The sequence below is a fragment of the Eumetopias jubatus genome, unplaced genomic scaffold (genome assembly GCF_037043125.1).
Source record: "Eumetopias jubatus isolate StellerSeaLion01/CBP00866 unplaced genomic scaffold, mEumJub1_p1.0 scaffold_8, whole genome shotgun sequence".
In the NCBI taxonomy this organism is placed as follows: domain Eukaryota; kingdom Metazoa; phylum Chordata; class Mammalia; order Carnivora; family Otariidae; genus Eumetopias; species Eumetopias jubatus.
This window is the reverse complement of record NW_028274814.1, coordinates 95339777-95362028: the sequence shown is the minus strand read 5'-3', so window position 1 is coordinate 95362028 and position 22252 is coordinate 95339777. Positions and strand designations below refer to the sequence as shown.

The 22252-nt window shown below is 34.2% G+C and overlaps 1 protein-coding gene across 5 annotated transcripts in view; it reads right to left on the bottom strand.

Annotated features, from left to right (window-relative positions):
- Nucleotides 1-1395: 1395 nt before the first annotated feature.
- The window catches only part of CPSF6 (cleavage and polyadenylation specific factor 6), a 34790-nt gene continuing 13933 nt past the window's right edge, over nucleotides 1396-22252 (bottom strand). Inside the window, exons 5-11 of one of the 5 annotated variants that reach the window (XM_028110778.1) lie at nucleotides 21684-21857; nucleotides 21443-21553; nucleotides 20489-20993; nucleotides 17832-17947; nucleotides 17201-17354; nucleotides 12972-13167; nucleotides 1396-6233 (exon numbers count right to left, since the gene is read on the bottom strand). In XM_028110778.1, the coding sequence (XP_027966579.1) occupies nucleotides 12978-13167; nucleotides 17201-17354; nucleotides 17832-17947; nucleotides 20489-20993; nucleotides 21443-21553; nucleotides 21684-21857 (1250 nt within the window). In that variant the 3' untranslated portion in view covers nucleotides 1396-6233; nucleotides 12972-12977. Of the gene's footprint in view, nucleotides 6234-12646; nucleotides 12892-12971; nucleotides 13168-17200; nucleotides 17355-17831; nucleotides 17948-20488; nucleotides 20994-21442; nucleotides 21554-21683; nucleotides 21858-22252 lie in introns of those variants that run through there. The other 4 variants (XM_028110779.1, XM_088025267.1, XM_028110780.1 and 1 more) reach the window with 4 other exon arrangements.

Here is a 22252-nt window from a genome sequence, read left to right as displayed (position 1 = left end):
AACTGGCATTCTCTCAATTCCTATCAGTACACTCCCTCCTGACACAAAAGCCCTTTTATGCAAAGGTCTCTCACTAGCAGGTACCTCCTTTCCCTCTTCACCAAGTCTATTTGTTCTTCAGGTCTCAGTGTTATCATTAAGGAAGTAAACTCTATTTCCTAAAGTTTTCCTATAAAGCTGAATACAGATTTTTAAAGTTAAGATCATGTATATTTATCCTTTATTGGGCACGGACAACAGCAGCTGACAGGAACTGATTTAACATAAAAATCCAACAGTTGTTAGTGAAATATAAATAGGAGACAAGATGGAAACAAGAAGCACTGGAAACCATTTCCAGTAATATTTCCTGTTTCATGGTAATGGTTACTGGGTAGATTCTGTCTACCAGTCCTTTATTAAAAAAGGTCCATCTTTCACTAAATCACGCCTTGACTGAATGCTATGGAGTCGTGTGTGGCATCTGGTTAAAAAAAAGTTTAATCTTTCTTAAAAGATTTTCTTTCTTTCAAATACTCTCTGCAAAAGTCTCAATTTAACTCAATGAAAGGTGGATCAATGAATGCAATCTTCTTCAAAATGTAAACATGTAACAGAGTAACAGGGAAACTAACAAAACCTGAACCACAATTTTAATGGGTCATGGAAAGGGATCCTAGGAATAACTTATCTCATATGGTTATTACTGTTTATAGACTTGTTACCTTCACCATACTTTGAAGCCTACAGGTGAGAAATCTTGGGCCTGATTATAATAGCTGGCATACAAATCCTTACTGAAATCACAATTTGTTACCATTTTAAAAGTACTCTGTTGTTTCTAAGCTAGCAGGTGAAATATTTTTGCTGTGATCTAGAAATATTTTTACTTGATTCAAGTCTACTAAGGTTAATAATCCCCTAAAACTAAACAAATGTTTTCTGAACCTTAGGTTTGAGAATAAAACAGCCTAGAACTGTTTTAGGTTTCTAAAGCCTAATTTTAAGCTCGGTATCATCTGCTTTAAAGACCATCAACATTCAATGCAGAAAAAATAACCACTGGCGGGGCGCCTGGGTGGCTCAGCCGTTAAGCGTCTGCCTTCGGCTCAGGCCATGATCCCAGGGTCCTGGGATTGAGCCCTGCATCGGGCTCCCTGCTCCGCGGGAAGCCTGCTTCTCCCTCTGCCACTCCCCCTGCTTGTGTTCCCTCTCTCACTGTCTCTGTCAAATAAATAAATAAAAATCTTAAAAAAAAAGGAAAAAGAACAAATAGCCTCTGGCTAGGAGGCTGGCTTAAAGGCAGATACAGACAACAGTCCAATTTGTTATACTGTATATTGCCAATAGATATGATTTATTCATACCATACACAATGGTTAAATTATGAACCAAATAAAAAGACAAACTGTAAAGTATTATCAAAACTGTGTTTTATTTTCAATACAAGATAAATACCATGCTTGTTACTAGTGCAGTTTAGGGCCAACAATGGCCATATAGCAAACTGCTGAACAGTCACCTAAATGCTAAAGAAAGAAAAGACAAAGTAAACATTAAACACAAAATTGCAATTACAAACATTTTAATAAAATGGAATGAGCTTTTTAATAGAAGCTAATATGGAAGTCTAGTTCTCATGGACACCAAAAAGATGTCTTTTTGATCAAATATCACCTTACCTTCTGCACAGAAATCTTACTGTGAAGTCACCAGAGTCAATAGCTAAAATTTTAAGACTTTCTTTGGCCTTCTGGTATTAGACAAATTATTTACAAACCGTGATTTAGTTAATTCATGGATACTGGTAATATGATACAATTTTTTTGTTAAGGGCTTTCCATTAAAAATTGTAAAACAACTTTGTAAGGCTGTACAAGGCTGTAAACTACTTTGCTAATATACCATGGGATGAAGAGGAAGAGTAAGAATAGACCTTTTTTTAAGGCTAAAGTCATCAATGTTATAGATGCATTCCTTAGAATACATTATGATTTACCCCAAGGATCCTTTCCCATTAAATACCACCTGAGTACTACAATTTTCAAAGTAAAAAAATAAACATGAATTCACCATTGTATTTTAAAATAATTTAACTTACAGAATGCTGATAAGTGTTATGCAGTAACAGTGTGACAAAAAGAACACATCTTCAAAAAGAAATGTTTTTACTAAATGCAGGGTCTGTCCAATTATGAAATTAATGCAAAACATTTACACCCATGGCAGAAGTTTAGGATGCTCGCAGATGAAAAACTTTCTGTAGTATTTACTATCCGCTGATACCATTTTAGGATTTGTGTGACTTCAATTAAATTCTACCTAACATTTTAAGACTCCTACTACAATATGTTAATATATCAGGAAGTCTTTAAAACATTAAAATCTGTCTATACCTAACCAAGTGTTTGTATGTCCCATACAAAAACCACAGTAGCTGCATACTCAGAATGAATGCCAACAACCTGAAATTTTAAAGAAACATTGGTTAAAACAAACCTAAATCAATCTAAACTGGACACAATTGCCTGAATATTTGAAAAATTTGTATTGCTTCTTTCTAATGCCAAGAAAGAAGAGTATAAGAACTTCCTCCCAGAAGCCTAGACATTTTAACACATTTTCTTTTTCAACTTACAATGAAACTTTAATCCAGAATCTTTTGATTTCTCTGATCGAAAATCTCACATTACAAACACAAGGAATGCTATATGTAAGGCCACATCTTAAGAAATTTATAATTTTTGGTTGAATATTAAAAAATTAGTCTAAGGCTTCTAAGAGTCAAGTTGCTAAAAAAATGAAATAAATACTCCAGTGTTTAAACTGAAGGTTAATGTAAAAAAATAACACACACACAGAGTAAGAACAGAAAAATAGAATGCTTTGCTACAAAAATCCCACTTAATATATTTTAGCACAAAAATGTCTAATATGTACAATGGATAAGCGTGCATTCAAGTACATACAACTGCAGGAAACATTTACAGACGGCTATGGGATGCAAATGAACTTAATGAATAAAATTTAAAAGGCAGTTATCTGTAAAACAATAAGACTCAATACTGTATTCTCAGTAAAGAATCAGAACATAAACTTCCTCTTAAAATAACAGGCTGAAGCTTAAAACACAAAATTGGAGCCATCTTATAAAATACAGAAAATGCAATGATCATTCAGGTATGAACCAAAATGTTGAGAGCACTCCAACAGAAAGTCTCATAGTAGCATTTCATTGTATAAAACAGTATGTATTTAGGTTATTGGCACATTTAAATACATAAGGGAAAGAGAAAGTCTTTACCCTTCCAACAATTTTCCCCTTTCACTATAAAATGTTATACAACATTCATTAAAATCCCATGTTTATTTTAAGAACTGACCTTAAACTAGTAAAAAACAAAGCAATATTCTCCACAGGAGAATTAAATGAAAAATAATACCTTAAGCTACAATCCATAAGTTATCTGTGAACTCCAAATTGTAGTTAACTGCTTAAGAATATTCTAGGTAAAGGGGCCATTAAATGGGCTATAAACTATGATCAACAGCCACTGCAACTTACTCCAAATCTTGCTTATGAAAACTGACAAAATAAACACTTCCAAATTTACATTGGAATATCCTTTCCAAAACGTTATGTCCTTTAACTAAAAGCAGCACAATTGATTCAAAGTGTTGCTTCAGAAGCATTACCACTGAGGTGCTGCATCACTCATTCATAACTACTGGCTGAAAGGAATGTGACCGCATAGCACTAATAAATGACTATGGTTTCAAGTCAAACTCAAATTTGTTTTCATGTCCACTACAATTATTAGTAAAAAGAAATGAAAAGGTCTCTGAAACTCTCTTTCTCTGTGGGTTTTTTTTTTTTTTTTTTTGGTGTCTATGTAATGATTTATCTCTTTGGATTGTTTTTACATGTTAAAAAAAGTTTTTCAAATAACATTAGCTCATAAACAACAGAGGGATATGAAGAATAAAACAAGGCTTGCAATTTTCACCTTTACTGCTATACATTCGTGTGTTATCAGGTAGAAGACTATAAGAATTAATGTCAAACCAAAAAGTTATTTCCTTCTGACAACACTTAAAAATAACGGACTAGCAGCAAACAATTCTAGTACACTCACATTGTCTGCAACAAAAGTTACGTAATGAAATCAGCCATGTAGGGAGAAGAGTGATATAGAATGAGCAATTAAAGGGTTCCACTGATAAAAAAGGAAAAGATAAATGATTTAATTAGTACAAAATTTCCAGTTTCATCTCAAGTTCAAGTGGTTAGATTTTTAGAATTCCATTTTAAAACGGTCAGAGAGTATCTTATTCTCATGGACATTTACTTACCTTTTAAGCTTACTATTAACTAATTTCCCTTGAAATATATTTATGTCCATACTTCTTCACATTAGGGCATTGTAATTAAAATATAAAAAAGCTAAGGAATGACAAAACACCTATACACAAAACAAGAAAACTGATTTTGATACAACTCTCAAAGAATGTTAAAAAGGCAACTGCATTTTCAACAAGAGAACACTTGAAAAATTTCTGAGAGCAAACAGTTCTTAAAAACACCAATGATCCCATGCACAAATACTCTAAATCACAAAATGTTTTAAAATAAAACTAGCAATAACATGAATAACTTGAAACAGCTAATTTTGTAAGAACTAGTGTGATAGCGGACAAAATGAAAGAACTGCAGTGCAAATCTCTGGAGGGCTTCTACAAGTTGCACATGACATAATATCCAGGGTACTTAAATACTTTTAAGCATTGCCCTAAAATTTGGGTATATTTTTAAAAAACCAATGTGTATTACCAGATTGCTCAAAAACAATCAGATCTTAAAAACAAATTAATTTGTTTAGGAATTCAACTCATATTTCTGAAATAGTGATTCCGAATGATCTTCCTATAAAAGTATCTAATCAAGTTGACACTCTGCCTATGCTAATTTTGAAATTAAGAACACATGCTAGCCAAGTGCTTTTAATGTGGGCCTATATGCAAGGCAGACTTGAAAAAATCTTTGATTAAGTAACTCTAGCATGAATTAAAAGATTGCATGAATACACACAAGATTCCTTAAACTGTGGTGACAGGGTACACCTACAATCACCCATTACACATACAGGAGAATACAACTCAGTATTAGTAAGCATCACGCCCTTCCAAAATCTACAGTAACCAGAAAATAAAAACTAATGCTCTCCTTACTCACATTTGTCTGCTGCACGGCTGTATTTACACTGCCTATGGCTTCAAAAATAAACCATAAGCACTATTAATATAAAACAGCAAATAACTGCCGCATCAAATCAGAATTGTCAAAATATTTCTTCAATGCTAGCAGTTTACAATTAAGCGTTTCAGTACATCTGTGTTGTAATTAAGCTGCATTACTGTAGCAAATAACGTCTGGGTTTTTACTAAAATGTTAAAACCACAAAATTTTTTTTGACCCCTAACACATTGACTGGATTGCTATGTCTGTGAAATTTTACAAGTTTACATACCATTCAGCAAAATCACAAGCTAACTAGGTAAAAACAGCTAGAAAAGCAGAATATAGAAATATTAAATATCCATGTAATCACCTATTCTAATATCAAAATCAAGGGCAAGAGACACTTAATTAGTATGTTTAATTCACTGAACGCAAGATTAGATTGGTGCATATCCAAAAACGCTATTGCAATGCTTTTTTAAAGGACAGTATAAATGTCATAGTAACATTATCTTTAGATATTGCTGAACACAAGACTTTCCCTGAGGTGTAAACATCAAATAACTTGAACAGCTTTACACATCAGCCCCATTAAACAGTTTATTACAACACTACATCTATTGTAATCAAAGTGGTGCTGTTTACAGACATTATCATATGAACATTTTTAACAAGAACAAACTACTATAAAAACAAGCATTTACTTGACGTTTTTTTCCAATTGCTTGCACATTATAATGGCCAAATGTATATAACCAGTAATAAAGTTGCAAAAGCTATAACTTTTTAAATCACACAGGTTTCCTTCAAATAAAACAGTTAAGCAACATAAAAAATAAAAGTAGAGCTACTGGTTACCATTTATGCAGATTTGCTTTATTCAGATCTATTCCTGTTCATTTTATCCATGAATCCTTACAGGTTCAGTTCAATCACAAGAAGCAAACTGCTGGACAAGCGTCATTTTTCCCCCATGAAGACTGTTTTGTCTTGGAAGGTGTTCCTCTTCCTTCAGCTGTAATGTGTCAAAATTTGTGATGTAGATTTTGCTATTCCCCACAATACACAGAAAAACGCTGGCTTAACTATACATACACAAGTCGTGCATCTACTTCACTGTTACGTATTCTAACACAATAAGCATTAACTGAAACAGTAGCTGCCCTTATGGTGGAAAAATGTTCCCAATTTATGTGATGATTAAAACTGAAACATTCTGATTTTATTCTTCTTAGTTATTACTGCCTTATTAATTTAATGACTGGAACAGAAATGAAAATATAGCAGCTGCTGTTTCTGTGATGATGGAAACATTTATAAGTCATTTTCTAAAGTATGCAAACTACAAAAATAAATGGAAAAATGCTTGAATGATTTTAATGTAAGTATTTTTCATTCACCCACATATCAATTCTAAAGAACTCATTAACAATTAAATGTGAACTGAATATAAAATGCAATAAATTATTTTACAAATTAGTTGTATTTATTTGACAGCATACAGGAACTTCTGCAAATGTTATAAATCAAACTTTCATGTTACAAAATTTATAAATAAAATTTATATATAGCTCAGTATGCACATTTAAATAAATATGACATCCACATACAAATCTTTAGACATAATACAAATTTAAAACATTTACTTTACTTTCACTCTATTCCACCTATATTGAAATAACTAATGTAGTATATAAGCTAACCAAAAACAAGCTAAGTAAGAATCTACAATGATAAATTTCATTGAAAACTCACACAAAGAAAAAAAAAACAGTAAATTTGATAAACTAAAATTTCAAAAATACAAAAATATGCAAACTTCAGGTAGAGGTTCACAAAAGAAACATTCAATTAACTTGCATTTAAGTGATCACTGAAACACCAGGTATTTAAAATATAAATTCCAAGAGAGCATTTTAATAAGATGATGTAGTAAGAGGAAAAGGGCACAATATTTAGTGATATTCTTGCCATAAAGTAATTGGAAAACACTCTCTGCTTTATAATTAAGAGTAATTAATATTCTGTCACAACTATAAATGTTATTTTTTATGTCCTTTCCTCCCTAGGCTGTAAGCATCTTAAGAGCATCAATACACATATGCATTCACAACGCCTAGCAGTAAAAACCTGAATTTTACAACTCAAAAAACAAAAACAAAAACAAAAAAAACAAAACCCAACAACAACAAAAAAACCAAAAAACCAAACAAACAAACAAAAAAAAAACCCCAGATGTTTTAACCCTGGACCTTCTCTTTTAAATCGTTTCTATTTGCCCATATTTTTCAATGAGATACTTAAGCCATTTCTAATGTTACCTTTTATTGTACCTTTATCTTATGTTGCTGAAGCTTTAGGTGGAATTATTTCATGGAAAAAGATCTAGAAAGGCAGCTTTCACGGGTTTTATTTTTATTCCTTGCAATGTATTTTTAAAAACTGGTACTAAAGTATTAAAGAAAGATAAGGAATGTGTTCTAACCAGAAAAGATGCACTACTGGGAAATTCATAAATCTTACTGCAAAAGTATGTTATCTCCCTAACCTTTTTGTTGTGATGCGAGAGATCTGGTCATTAAAGAGGGAAAAATTATTTCAAGTCACAGTGAACAAAAAATACCCAATCCTTCCCAAAAAAACATATGGCATACACTGCAACTTATTCATAACTCCAAAGGAGAATTTTACTACTTTTTCTATAGAGAATCCTGTTTGTGAAATTGTAACACACATCTTTTTGCAGGACAAATGCACTTATCTTTTGCTTGATTATACTTAATAGATCTTTACTATTAAGAAGTCTCTCATTTTCACCATACAGACATAAAATCTGGGGGGTAGTCTAACAGTTTTTATTTCTCTTTCTAAACACTTTACATTTATCCATTTGGAAATACAAATTTTACAATCTCAAACGGAAGCAAATTTGAAGGCAATACAACCCATTTCCAATAACCCAATCCCATATTATACTCTCAAATTTCTAGGTAGACATCTACATAAACAAAGATATCAAAAAAGCTTAAAAGTGACAAATACATTCAATGCTCATGTTTTCAGAATACCATTTAAGTCAAATATGTTAATATCAAAGTCACACAATTACTTTTTTTTAGCTATCAGTTATAAAAGATCTATGCAAACACTTGTTTAAAAACTAAGACAAACGGAATCTACAGCTCTTTAATGAAGCACTAAGTAAAATTTCAATACAGAGAAGCACTGTATTTTGAGATAATGTAAGATCAAGCCAATACTAACAACTCAAATTATGAGCATTTCTATTAGAAAGTTATCTAAGTAAATTTGTTAGCATCTATTTCTAAGCTCATGGCCAATTCACCTTTCTAATAAGATTCAAATATATATTTGATATGGCTCTTTCACAGGTTTTCACATTAATCCTGAATCAGAAGAATTAAGTGAATATTGAATTGAAAGAATTCTAATGCATTTTTAGAGATGTGCTTCTATTAACTCAGTGAAATAAAATTCACTTTTCTCTTTTCTGAAAATTTCTCCTTAATGAGACAAACAGGGATGGAGTGGGCAAAAGAAATAGAAGATTCTGAATATAAGTCAACTCTTGTAAATCAAATTTCCTTCTTGTGTTGACTAAAACACAGTACATTAAAACACTGTTTATTATAGATATTTGCAAAAATTCCCTTACTACATTTGGTTATTTCCTTCTTTCTACCTGTGGACACAGTACTTACCTCATTTTAACTAGTCTTTCATTACACTATAAAACATATACAAGATAGGAAGTTCACTATAGAAATAAAACTTCACCACAGTCAAGGAAAACTCATCTTTGTACCCCAAATTTCACAAAATGGACATTTCAAAATAAGCTGTTTATGTGCTTTAGAACTTCCTGTGAGGATTAAAACACCCTACCACAGAAGACAAATTAGTAAATTTGGATAGCATATATGGCACACTTACCCCTTTTTGGTTATTAGGTTTTCTTTAAAACAATGCTAACTAAATATTCATCCAAAACATTACTTATTCAAAGTGATCTAATTTACAAACTAAAACAACGGTAGTAAATTTCACACTGAGATGAAGGTGAGAGCAAGGTGACTCACATTAGCACTGAATTTTCTTTTAACAGGGAACATTAATCATTTGTAAACAAAACCCATTCTTAAACCACAGTGAGCAAAAAACACGCTATACATCCATTCAAGGGATTACTTCCTACCCTCCTCTCACTTCAATTATGATAGCTGTGTAGTCAGGTTTTACAAATATTAAAAGCAAGGAAACCTGGAGCAAAAGAAGTGAGAACTAGAATATCCAGATGAAGCATAGCAGTTAGGATATATGGGAAAACACAAACACAAGGCTGGATAATATTAGGCAGATCTCAGATGACCTAAGAGTTGCAGAAATAATTTTTAAATATCATTACCACCAGTATCATTCATTGGAAATTAAGAGAACTTAATTTTCACATTGGCCTCAAAGTAACACTAAATCTTAAGGAGATGAAACATCTTAGCATATAAAAAAAGAACTTTTTATTCTTTTGCCTTTTTTTGTTTTTCCCAAATTAATGAAAAACTATAAACTAAATAAAGAATGCAAACCACCCCTAAATCTTGTGCAATAACAACACAATCTAAGATTATGATACCTATGGTAAGTCTTACAACAAAATGTAGTTATTTAATCCATATTCAATACAAGATGCTTAAAATTTTTATCAAAGAAATGGACAGTGACTTGAAAATACGTAAAATCTCGTATTTCAGGGAGAGAAAAAGCATGAATAAAGAGTATATTAAAAAATAATATGGATTCATTACTCTTTGTACAGAAAGAAAAACTGAATCATTAACAGAAATTTGCTGTGTGGCATTGTTCCAAACAAGTAATAAGAGGAATGCAATCTAAAAGAAAATAACTGTGAAAGTAAAATTATTTCTGTAAGAAGTGTACAATCTTAAAACACTGAACTACTTTTGTTTTGCTCAGAGTGGTCTGAGAATGGAGGCAGAAATTACAGAATATGAAATACAATGTATTTACATACTGAAAATTTACAATACTGATATTCCCATTAAAATATTACCTACTTGAACTTAGATACTGAATGCTTTTAGAAAAATTAATACATATTTTAAATGAGAGAATGCAATTAACATTACCAACAGCTCAAACACAAAAAAAATTAAGATGGGACAGACATTAACAGCTTGCCAACATCATTAAGTTTCCAGTTAAATTAAGAACTTGCCCTTTTAGCCATTCACTTTAATAATAAGTTACATTATTGTTTTATTTATATACACGCTTACTGACATTCATGTTAGCTTCCAAGTTACTTGTATTCCATTTAGTCCATTTAAGATTTACATGAAAGCTCAAAAGGACTCATTTAAAAACTTCTATAAAGGTCAACAGACCCTATTATGATAATAATTAAATGTGCAGTTATTTTGTTTAAAAGTTTTTCACTTGAATATATTTAATCTTAGCCCCCAACCCTGTAAATTCACATCTACGTCCGCAATAAATACTGTTTAGTATAGTAGCAAAGGTACAATATTCCAGGATAACAGAATTTTTTGCCCTAGAAATGCTTATGTAAAATTATGCTTGGATGAAGGCCCGTAACAATATTACAACTCAATTCTGATTAATGTACAAACAAAACATGGGAATTTTGATATGGTACACATCAGTGATTAAGAAAAAATGTCAACAATAGTTTGCAAGTTAGGAATTTATAGTTAATGTCTGAATGTAATGAAACCCAAGCCATGATACAGTTAGGTGTACCCATTACTGGAATGTAATGTTAGTTAATTCAAAGTATTTAAAATTAACAATGGACTTTTCAAGGAGTTTACTTGGCTGACTATGCTACTTTAACTAAAACCAGGAAGAAAACTCATTAATTAACTTTGGGTATAATCTGGTTCAGAAAGCCCTTGATGGGCATATCCAATCTTGGAGATGATTAAAAATGTACGGAAGTTTTGTTATCATGCCTTCAGTAATCAGAAGCTTGTTGATAAATGGCAGTCTAAATAAAAACATAACTTGTAGAACCCGTACCTTACTATAAATGAAATGGCTAATATAGTTATGCATTTCAAGTAATAAGTTGGCCACAATTCACCTTAAGCAACTGATGGACACTGAAAATTTTTTTCTTAAGATGGGATTAAGATCTATTCAACCCAAGGGGGAAAAACTACATCTTTAAAATTTAGTGTCTAGATTTACATGACACAACATTTAATCCTTATATCCAAAAGCAGTATTAATTTCAATAAGCTCAGTTTTAGAGTGAGAGATGTTCTGCTTAATACTAAATGTTTTGAGACTTATATTAAGTTCTATAATACAATACATGGAAAACTATTTTAAAATTAAAATTTTGATAAATATTTAAGATGCATGTTCAAAATGCTAGGAAAGTATTAAAACTGGCCTTTCACTTAAAATAGCCCATAAAACTGTAAATAATGTAACAGCTAATGTACCATAAAAATAAGATTTACATGCTTATTTTATAAATAGTATTATTCAAAAAGGATCTCATTTGCTAAAATATTATCTATTATAGTTAAAGAAACTGCTATTCTGTCACAGAATTACAAACACTTGATAGTCTTTGATTTTTGCCCATAACAATTTAAATACTAACAATTACCATGACTAAGTTTTCAGTGTTTCCCATGATTATGGAAAATAATTGTGTAAAGAGTAGTTACTGACAAAGGGTTTGTTTTAGCCTAATTTAATCTGGATATGCCACCAACATATAAAGAAAAATTATTTGTTCACAGAATAACCTTTGTGTCACATGCACAAGCCTCACAGTGCCCTCCCCCTACTTTTCACATGAATAAATGCTGTTCACAAATATAAAAATAAAATTACACGTGAAAATGAAGTATAAACAGACAACTTCCCGCTTTATGAAAAATGTACACAAGAAATAGTTTTAAAATACAGAAAAAAAGACACAATGATTATGGTTTATGAATGAAACATCAAATAAAATTATTTCAAGGTTATTCTACCTAGGATGCATGATTTGATACAATTTAAAATTCTTAGATATGGAGTACCCTGAATCCATTTTAATTAAGTTTCGTATCTTCTTTGAAAATTAAAGGATATGGTTTCTTTTATTTTAAAACAAAAACCAGATGCCAGGAAAAGTGTCTCTTCTAAAGAATATTTTTTTAAGTACAAAAGGTCTTTCAACGCTGAGAAACCATCCTCCTGTATTATAAGCTATTATATGTTAGATTTTCTTTAAAAGTTTTAGGGAGTTAGTTCAAGAAGGGAAACTTTCGATTTACTTTTAAAAGTCCAAGCACTATATATATATATATATATATATATGCACATATATTATATATATGTATGGATTAACTTCTATTTTATGTTTCCAATTACATGCAAACTACGCAATTAAGACAATTCCAATTTTTAGATTTTAGAAGTAGACATGAGTCCTCTTGATTGTTTTAAGACCATTAACAATCTCAAAGTTTTAACTCAGCAATACAATATTCAAGGATAAAAGGTTAAATTTTTTTTTTTACCTGTCATTACTCACCTGTCATTTGTCTCAGATGTTTCCAGAAGATTAAATTCAGAACAAGTAGTTGGACCATTTAAAATGTAGGTATATACTGTATAAACAATAGCCTTGGAGTTATAATTACTGTTAATAACACATATGCTAAATATAACAGGAACAAGGAATACCCACCTTCTTCTAACGATGACGATACTCGCGCTCTCGGTCCCGTTCTCGGTCCCGATCTCGGTCCCGGTCCCGGTGTCTCTCTCGTTCTCTGCTTCTCTCTCTATAATAATCATCATGACGATCTCTACTACGGGATTTATGACGCCGACTCTTTTCTCGTGATCTACTATGGTCCCTCTCTCTTGATCGTTCACGTCTTCTAAAAGAAATTACTGGATTAATGCTCTCCATAAGTGGATAGCAGTGTTTAAAAGTACCCAAGGCAAAAAATTCTTTACAAATCTAGTTTAGACTTAGGATGTCCTGAACTTCCAATAATGATTTACCAACTCAACAACAAGCATGAACTAGAAATTCCATTTTAAAAAATACTCACCCCCAAACTAGGAACCAGACACACCAGGGGCAATACATCTTATCATCTATAACATCTAATAGCCTAAAACAGACATGTAGTAACTGAAAGATCAACAGAGAGGTAAAGGAGAAAAAATTTCAAAGGACATGTTGTTTCAAACTAAAGAATGTACAGAAGGTAGTTATTTTAGACATAAAATTCATGAGACTTAAATACATAAAAATTACCACCCATTAACAAGTGATCTAAACCTATATGTAAGTATCAATTTTGCATTTATAATTATCCCAAATATGGTAACTATCCCAAATATGATTCATCATGAGTCCTCCACTGAGAAACTTTCTTATATATGTTTGCTGCAGGGGTGTGTGGTGGGGAGCTGGGAGGCATGGTGGGAAGCAGAGTTCAAAATTTAGTACTTATGACCACTGAAAATATTGGGATACAACTCACATTGTTATTCAATAAAAAGAAATGTTTCATGAGCTGCCTTCAAAAACAAAACAAGGGTGCCTGGGTGGCTCAGTCGGTTAAGCGTCTGCCTTTGGCTCAGGTCATGATCCCAGGGTCCTGGGATCAAGTGCCGCATCGGGCTCCCTGCTCAGTGGGGAGCCTGCTTCTCCCTTTCCCTCTGCCTGCCTCTCCCCCTGCTTGTGTGCACGCTCTCTTTCTCTATCAAATAAACAAATCTTTAAAAACAAAACCAAACAAAAAAAACAGGTAATTTAACCAAAGTATACTGCTTAAAATACTTTTAGAAATTTTGCTAAATTCTTCACAATTCTGGACTTCAAGCTCTATTACAAAGCTGAATCACCAAGATATATGGTACTGGCACAAACACAGACACACAGATCAATGGAATGGAATAGAGAACCAAGAAATGGACCCTCAACTCTATGATCAACTAATCGTCAACAAAACAGGAAAGAATATCCAATGGAAAAAACGACAGTCTCTTCAACAAATGGTGTTGGAAAAACTGGACAGCCACATGCTGAAGAATGAAACTGGACTATTTCTTTTTTTTTTTTTAAGATTTTATTTATTTGAGAGAGACAGTGATACATGTGCAAGCATGAGAGACAGGCAGAGACAGAGGGAGAAGCAGATACCCTGCTGAGCAGGGAGCCCAATTCGGCACTTGGTCCCAGGACCCTGAAATCATGACGTGGGCCAAAGGGCAGCTGCTTAACCGACAAGCCACCCAGGCGCCCCTGAGAAACTGGACCATTTCCTTACACCATACACAAAAATAGACTCAAAATGGATGAAAGACCTAAATGTAAGACAGGAATCCATCAAAATCCTAGGACACAGGCAGCAACCTATTTGACCCCAGCTGCAGCAACTTCTTGCTAGACATGTCTCCAAAGTCAAGGGAAGCAAGGGCGAAAAATGAACTATCGGGACTGCAAAATAAAAAGCTTTTGCACAGCAAAGGAAACAGTCTACAAAACCAAAAGACAGGGACGCCTGGGTGGCTCAGTCGGTTAAGCGTCTGCCTTCAGCTCAGGTCATGATCCCAGGGTCTTGGAATCAAGTCCCAAATCGGGCTCCTTGCTGAGCAGGGAGCCTGCTTCTCCCTCTGCCTGCCTCTGTCTCTCTCTCTCTCTCTCTGATAAATAAATAAAAATCTTAAAAAAAAAAAACAAAAAACAAAAGACAACCGACAGAATGGGAAAAGACATTTGCAAATGTCTTATCAGATAAAGGGCTAGTATACAAAATCTATAAAGAACTTACCAAACTCAACACCCAAAGAACAAATAATCCAATCAAGAAATGGGCAGAAGACATGAACAGACATTTCTCCAAAGAAGACGTCCAAATGGCCAACAGACACATGAAAAAGTGCTCAACATCACTCAGCATCAGGGAAATACAAACCAAAACCACAATGAGATACCACCTCACACCAGTCAGAATGGCTAAAATTAACAAATCAGGAAACGACAGATGTTGGCAAGGATGTAGAGAAAGGGGAACCCTCCTACACTATTGGTGGGAATGCGAGCTGGTGCAGCCACTCTGGAACACAGTATGGAGGTTCCTCAAAAAGTGAAACAAGGGGCGCCTGGGTGGCTCAGATGGTTAAGCGTCTGCCTTCGGCTCAGGTCATGATCCCGGGGTCCTGGGATCGAGTCCCGCATCGGGCTCCTTGCTCAGTGGGGAGCCTGCTTCTCCCTCTGCTTCTCTCTCTCTCTCTGTCTCTCATGAATAAATAAATAAAATCTTTGAAAAAAAAAAAAGTGAAACAAGGCAGAGGATCATAGGGGAAGAGAGGAAAAAATGAAACAAGATGAAACCAGAGAGGGAGACAAACCATAAGAGACTTTTAATCATAGGAAACAAACTGAGGGTTGCTGGAGGGGAGGGAGGTGTAGGAATAGGGTAACTGGGTGATGGACATTAAGAAGGGCATGTGATGTAATGAGCACTGAATATTACATAAGACTGATGAATCACAGGCCTGTACCTCTGAAACCAATAATACATTATATGTTAATTAATTGAATTTAAATTGAAAAATGTTAAAAAAAGAAAGAAATTCTACTAAATTCTCAAATTCACAATAGGGAAATAACAACTGTCTGTAAGCTGAAATATCTATTTTGTATTTTTGCACCAGACAGCTAGACTTAGCAAACATTATTAGATGCTAAGCTCTTTGATCAAGGTAGAAGTTCTTATTAGTAGGGCTTAAAAAATTACAAAGACTATGTAAGGTATGGTCTTCAGCTATGATAAATTTGTTTGGATACAAAGATCCTTACTTACACTGGGTCAGAAAGGTACTAATTAGGAAGTTGGGGACCATGACCAAGACCAAAGTCTTAAGACTTTAACACCAGATAAAGTACACTGAAGACCGATCTATGAATATCATGTACAGATTAAAGATCTACCTTTCAAAAATATGGAAAACTTCAAGGTTAGCTGCAATGCTAAAAAAAGGAATTACCTAGTAAGAAAACTTAAGAATAGACCATTCAATAACTCCCTTATTCAATATTTATTTAGCACCTATTCTGTACCAAACACTGTTTAGTCATTAGAAATACTGCAGTGAACAGGACAGGTAAGGCCCCTTCCATCTTCCAACATGTGTTCTAGTGAAAAGAAATGTGCAATAATAATAAGGAATAGGAGCGCCTGGGTGGCTCAGCTGGTTAAGGGTCCAACTTTTGGTTTCAGCTCAGGTGATGATCTCAGGGTTATGAGAACGAGCCCCATGTCAGGCTCTGAGCTCAGCATAGAGTCTGGCTGGGATTCTTTCCCTCTTCCTCTCCCTCCCCCTCAAATAAATAAAATTTAAAAAAATAGATTATGGTAAGTACTATGAATATGGTAAGTACTATGAAAGAAATAAAAAGAACAACATGACAGAATAACCTGGGAGAAGACCTCTCCTAAAAGTTAGATTGAGTTGAGCATGAAGAGTAAGAAGCCAGCTATGTGAAGAGCCAGGGAAAAGGGCTCCAAGCAGAAGGAATATCAAGTATAAAAACGAGATGATTAAGTATTGATGTATCAAGAGGAAGAAAAGAGAGACCACCGTGACTAGAGAATACTGGGCAAGGGGTGAGGTACACAATGAGGCTGAAAAGACAGGCAGGTATCACACAGTGCCTCAATGTTTACGGTCTTATTCTAAAAGTAACCGGAAACCTTCGAAGGGTTTTAAAAGCAAGCAAACACCTGACATTTGATTCAATGTAAAAAAAGAAGAAAAAAAAAAAAAATCACTCTAGATGTTGCATAAACAGTAATAAGTAAAATCAAAGTCCTATTTTAAAGTCCCCAACACAGTATTTTTTCTATTTGTAAAGTAAGAGTTTTAAATAGACATGAGACAGGAAAGTTTTACCTTGATCCAGAACCATAAGACTTGGATTCAATTCCATGAAGGCAATCTTGCAAAGAGCTAATAAGAACTTTGCAACGATCATCAGCAGATACTTTGGATTGTTTAATTAAAGAAATTGCAGTTACCAATGTCTCAATAGCACTCCCATAATCACCTATGAGGGAAAGGAGAGGGAGTGAAATCAAATAAATTGTTTCCAAAATACCACCAAACTGCTTGGGGTAAGAGTAATAAAGCATTTTATAAAAGAAAACTAAAATAACTACAGAAGATTTTCTTAATTTTTTTAGTGTTTCGCCATTTGGAAAAATGTGCATGAAATTAGCACAATTTGTTATTATTATAGCTGTGTAAATCAGGTTATTAATTTGTAAATATGAATCAAATTTAAGTCATTAAATGGAAGGACTAAAATTTAAATCTACACCTAAATATTTAAAATTATGGATCTTTTCATTACTGTGACACATAGCTTCCTTCAATGTCTTTTAAATAAACAAAGGTACAATTTGGGAATATGAATATAAGTACTAAATGCAAATGATCAATCTTCAAGATTGCACATAGTTTTAGGTCATTCCTAATAACATAAATAAGAAATATTAATACAGGAAGAAATATATATACAAACCAGCACTGGCATCAGACACAGCTCTTGAAATAGCACTGCTTGAGATTGCCCTATTTCTATTCATGATTTCTTCAAACTCAGCTTCACTCAATGGCGTTCTTGCAGTATCCATTTCCCTGTAAAATAAAAATAAACCTTAATTGTACTCAACAGTTAGTCGTAATAGTATAAAACAATTCATATTAGTTGCTTTTGACAAGTGCCTCAGAGCTAGTAGTTATTCTTCCAGAGTGAAGCATACTGTTTATCCTACAAAGAGAACAAGTCTAAGCAAAATTCTTACACCACTATCTTTCAGCTGAAATAAAGTAGCAACTTAGAAACCTTGCCTTTCTGGAGGCCAGAAATAATGTATTTAGACATCTACAATATAATATTTTTCAGAGTCATACAAAAACAGATATAATAAATTGTTCTGATGAATATATATTATATAACATAAAATAATATTTGTATCTTTTATTTATATATATTTTTAAATGTTGGGAACAAAAAGTACAGCCCTACACAATTAAGGAATCTGGTTACATTTATGTCTGGATCCTCTAGGCACAGGACCCAACTCACAACAGAAGGATAACAAATGTCTGATTAATTAATATAACTTCAGGCAGGGACAAGATCTTAGACCATCTTGTTTGCCACTGAATCCCCAGAAGAGTATCTGGCAAATATAGTAAATGTAAACAACTGTTGAAAAAAATGAATTTAAGTGCCAAAATTTTCTAAAGCTGATTGACAACTTTAAAAATTGTACATGTACACTGTGTCAACTATACTTCAATAAAAGAAGAAAAAACTGTACATGTACAGTATAGAAAAAGTAAAGTTTTTTGCCATCTGAGTTACTAGTTACTAGATTAAGACATTGAGTTGAGGGACACAGTAGCAGCTCATTCCAATGAAATGAGAAAAAAAGATAATCTAACCTTTTGCATGTTTTTTTTTTTTTTTAATCTGAAAGAGAGAGACACAACGAGAGAGGGAACACAAGCAGGGGGAGTGGGAGAGGGAGAAGCAGGCTTCCCGCGGAGCAGAGAGCCCGATGCGGGACTCGATCCCAGGACCCTGGAATCATGACCTGAGCCGAAGGCAGACGCTTAACCGACTGAGCCACCCAGGCACCCTCTTTTGCATGCTTTTAAGGTATTACTGTTATTCCCCGAACTTTATAAACATCCTGAGCAAATTACAAGTTGTTCAAAATACAGGTATAATTTCAACTAAATGCTATGACTTGTGCCCATCGTATCCCTCTTAAAAAAAAAATCCCACCTAAGATAGTTTTCTCTAATTTTCAATAAAAAATTAGTCATTAATAACCATCCCCCCATCATGAAAACCTAATACTGCAGAAATTCTATTATGTAAGGAAAAGGATAGGAAACTCAAAATTTTAAATAGTCAAACCAAGTCATGTAATCCACTCTTATATACTAAAGGTGAACACTTAATATGAAGTCACTCACTGGAATTAAAGTGAACAGAAGTTATACTAGTTTAGCAGTTCTAACAGTTTTCTAAAGAAAACAGCATTTAAAAAAAAAAAAGATTTTACTTATTTATTTGAGAGAGAGACCATGAGTGGGGTAGGGGGTGGGGCAGATGGAGAGGGAGAAGCAGACTCCCCGCTGACCAGGGAGCTCAACCTCGGGCTTGAACCCAGAATCCTGAGATCATGACCTTTGCCCAAGGCAGACACTCAACCAACTGAGCCACCCAGGTGCTCCAAACAGCATTTTTGACAGTCATATAGATGCAACCTCTACAAATGGATAATGGTCAATGGGCTTTGCTTACAACATCAAATTTATTGCCATGAGCCTGTGCAATTGCATGGAATTAGGCAAATTCTCAAATCCATTCCTTTATGACATTATCAGACAAAATGAAATACAAAGTAATTCAACAGTGATAGTTTAAAAATATAAACTCAGAAGAAATTAAAGCGGGCAAAAGATTATAAACCTAGCTCTCTAAATTATGTTTTGAGTACGGATAGTTTTTAAAGGACTTTTGAAAGGGGCTAAGAGATCACTTACTTCAGTAGTGATTTCCACCCAGCTCTTCTCCAAGGATCACCATTAATTATTTTAATTTCCACAACAACTGTGTTTTACAAGCCTTCGCCTACCCAAATGTATTTGTAAATTATTGAATGCTCCTGTTTTAATTAAAAGTTGGTAATTTGCTACTCAGGACTCCTGATCAGCATGAGATAATCAACAGTACCTATATAACAAACTAATCTAATTCCTAAAATGAAGAAACTTTAATGCTCTGTGTATTATCACCGATGGTAAAGGAGATTCATTTTTAAAATCTTAAAAGTAGCTTAAGGATCCCATTTGCTCACTTAAATTATCTTTATTAACCTCTTTTAACTTAAAAAATAATGAAAATGAATCCCCAGAATTTAGTGATTTGCTCTAAATCATGTAGCCTAATTAAGTGGCAGAGGTGGATTATTCCCAACAGTTCTGTATGTCTTTCACCATATGATACTGCCTCTTCTAACGAGAAAACAATATAGAAAATTAAATATCTGGGGGAAAGGTCATAATTTAAAAAAACAAAAACCTTAGTGATGACAGTGTGGAGTACCTTTTACCAATCAAATACACCAAGTCTACCGTCATAGATACATACTAACTTACCTTCCAGGAGGCCCATAGTCACCCCTATCATACGGTGGGGGTCGGCCATATGGATCTGTTGGTGGTGGACCCCGGCTATCTGAAGTAGGCATGCCGCTGTTAGTCGGTGGAGGAAAGAAAGCCGGGTTCACATGTGGAGCTGGTGGTGGGGCACCTGGAGGTGGTCCAGGAAGATGCGGAGGAGGAGCAAGTGTAAGGGGTGGCCCAAGAGGGCCAGGTGGGCGAGGTGGAAAGGGGCCTGGAGGTGGAGGTGGTCCCTGTTGTGGAGGTGGCGGACCAGGAGGGGGGCCGTAGCCTGGAACTGGAGGTGGAGGGCCAGGAGGAAGTGGACCCAATGGAGGCTGCCCAAAAGGTTGTCCAGGAAAAAGAACTGGTGGTGGAGGGCGATCTCCTCGATTAGGAGGCCCAGCTAAAGGAGGAGGCAGAACCTGACCAGGAGGTGGAGGACCCGGTGGACCAGGTGGGCCTGGAGGACCTAAGGGTGGACGTGGTGGAGTCTGTCCAGCTATAGAATAAAGGAGAGAGGAGAGAGAGAGAGAGAGAAAAAAAACACTTCAATAAGGTACTGTAACCTTTATGCCAAGATTATACTTTTAAAGCACAACTCATAGACCAAGATTCTCTTTAAATGAAACCCATATGGTAAATGCTACACTAACAACTACAAAAGTGAAGTATATCTTTACAAATTTAACTAGTTCAATTTATGCTTAAGAAAAATTATTGAAACAAAAAACATTAATAAAGAAGATTAATGCTTAGAGATAGTTTCCACCTTTCAGCGTACACACATTTCTTACAGTGAAATCACCCACCTTATATTCTACTCTGATGCCAAGCTAGAAAGTGAAACAAGGAAAAATGGTCTTGAAAGGATTTTTTAAGAGGTAAGAAAATAAGACGGATGTAAATATTCTATATATAAGTCAAGCAAGTTTGGAGAAAAATAAAGACCTTTTAGGCCAAAAATGGGTATTTCCTCTATGCTGTGCCCCATATGCCATGGAATCCTAGTTTCCAGGAACAAAGGCCGAGTTCCTTTAACAAGATGCTTGATCAAATTTCCTGGATTCCAAAAATAGCATAACAAGGAGAGTAAGTCACATTAATAATGCATTACTTGAAAAAGAGAGAAAAGGAAAAGAGGTATTAAGGTAGACACATTTTATCCATGGTAATTTAAGAAAAATTTTACCTGGAAAAGGTGGGGGTGGCCCTCCTGGTCCTGCTGGTCCAGGAAATCTGTCCCCACCGGGAACAGCCCCTGGAAAACGGCCCCGTCCTCTACCACCTTGTGGAAATGCTGCACGTGAACTGCCTCCTGGAGGACCAGCTTTACCTTCCCCAGACATTTGTCCTGATTGTGTAGCTGCAAATATCCAAATACTCATAAATAGCATTTATTAAAATAGTCCTCTGAAATGTAACCACTGCTATTAGAAACAACTCTATTTCAAAGTTCTGTATGCTACAGGCTAACGTGCAGATGCCTTGGGCCTATCCACACTACACGAGGAAGTACTGGTTAGAAAACTTTCACATCTAGTTAAGTTCTTTTGAAGTCTCAAAATATCCAGACTTAAATTATATTTCCAGCGGGTAAATGAGTTACTTTCAAAACACCAGTACTCTACAGCAACCAAAACTAAAATTCTCCCAACAGAAATCTGAATTTCAATGAGCACAGACTACTTAAATTTTGTATCATATTCTTAAGTCTTAAGTGCTAAAACATTAAATGAAAAACAACCACTTGAATTTGTT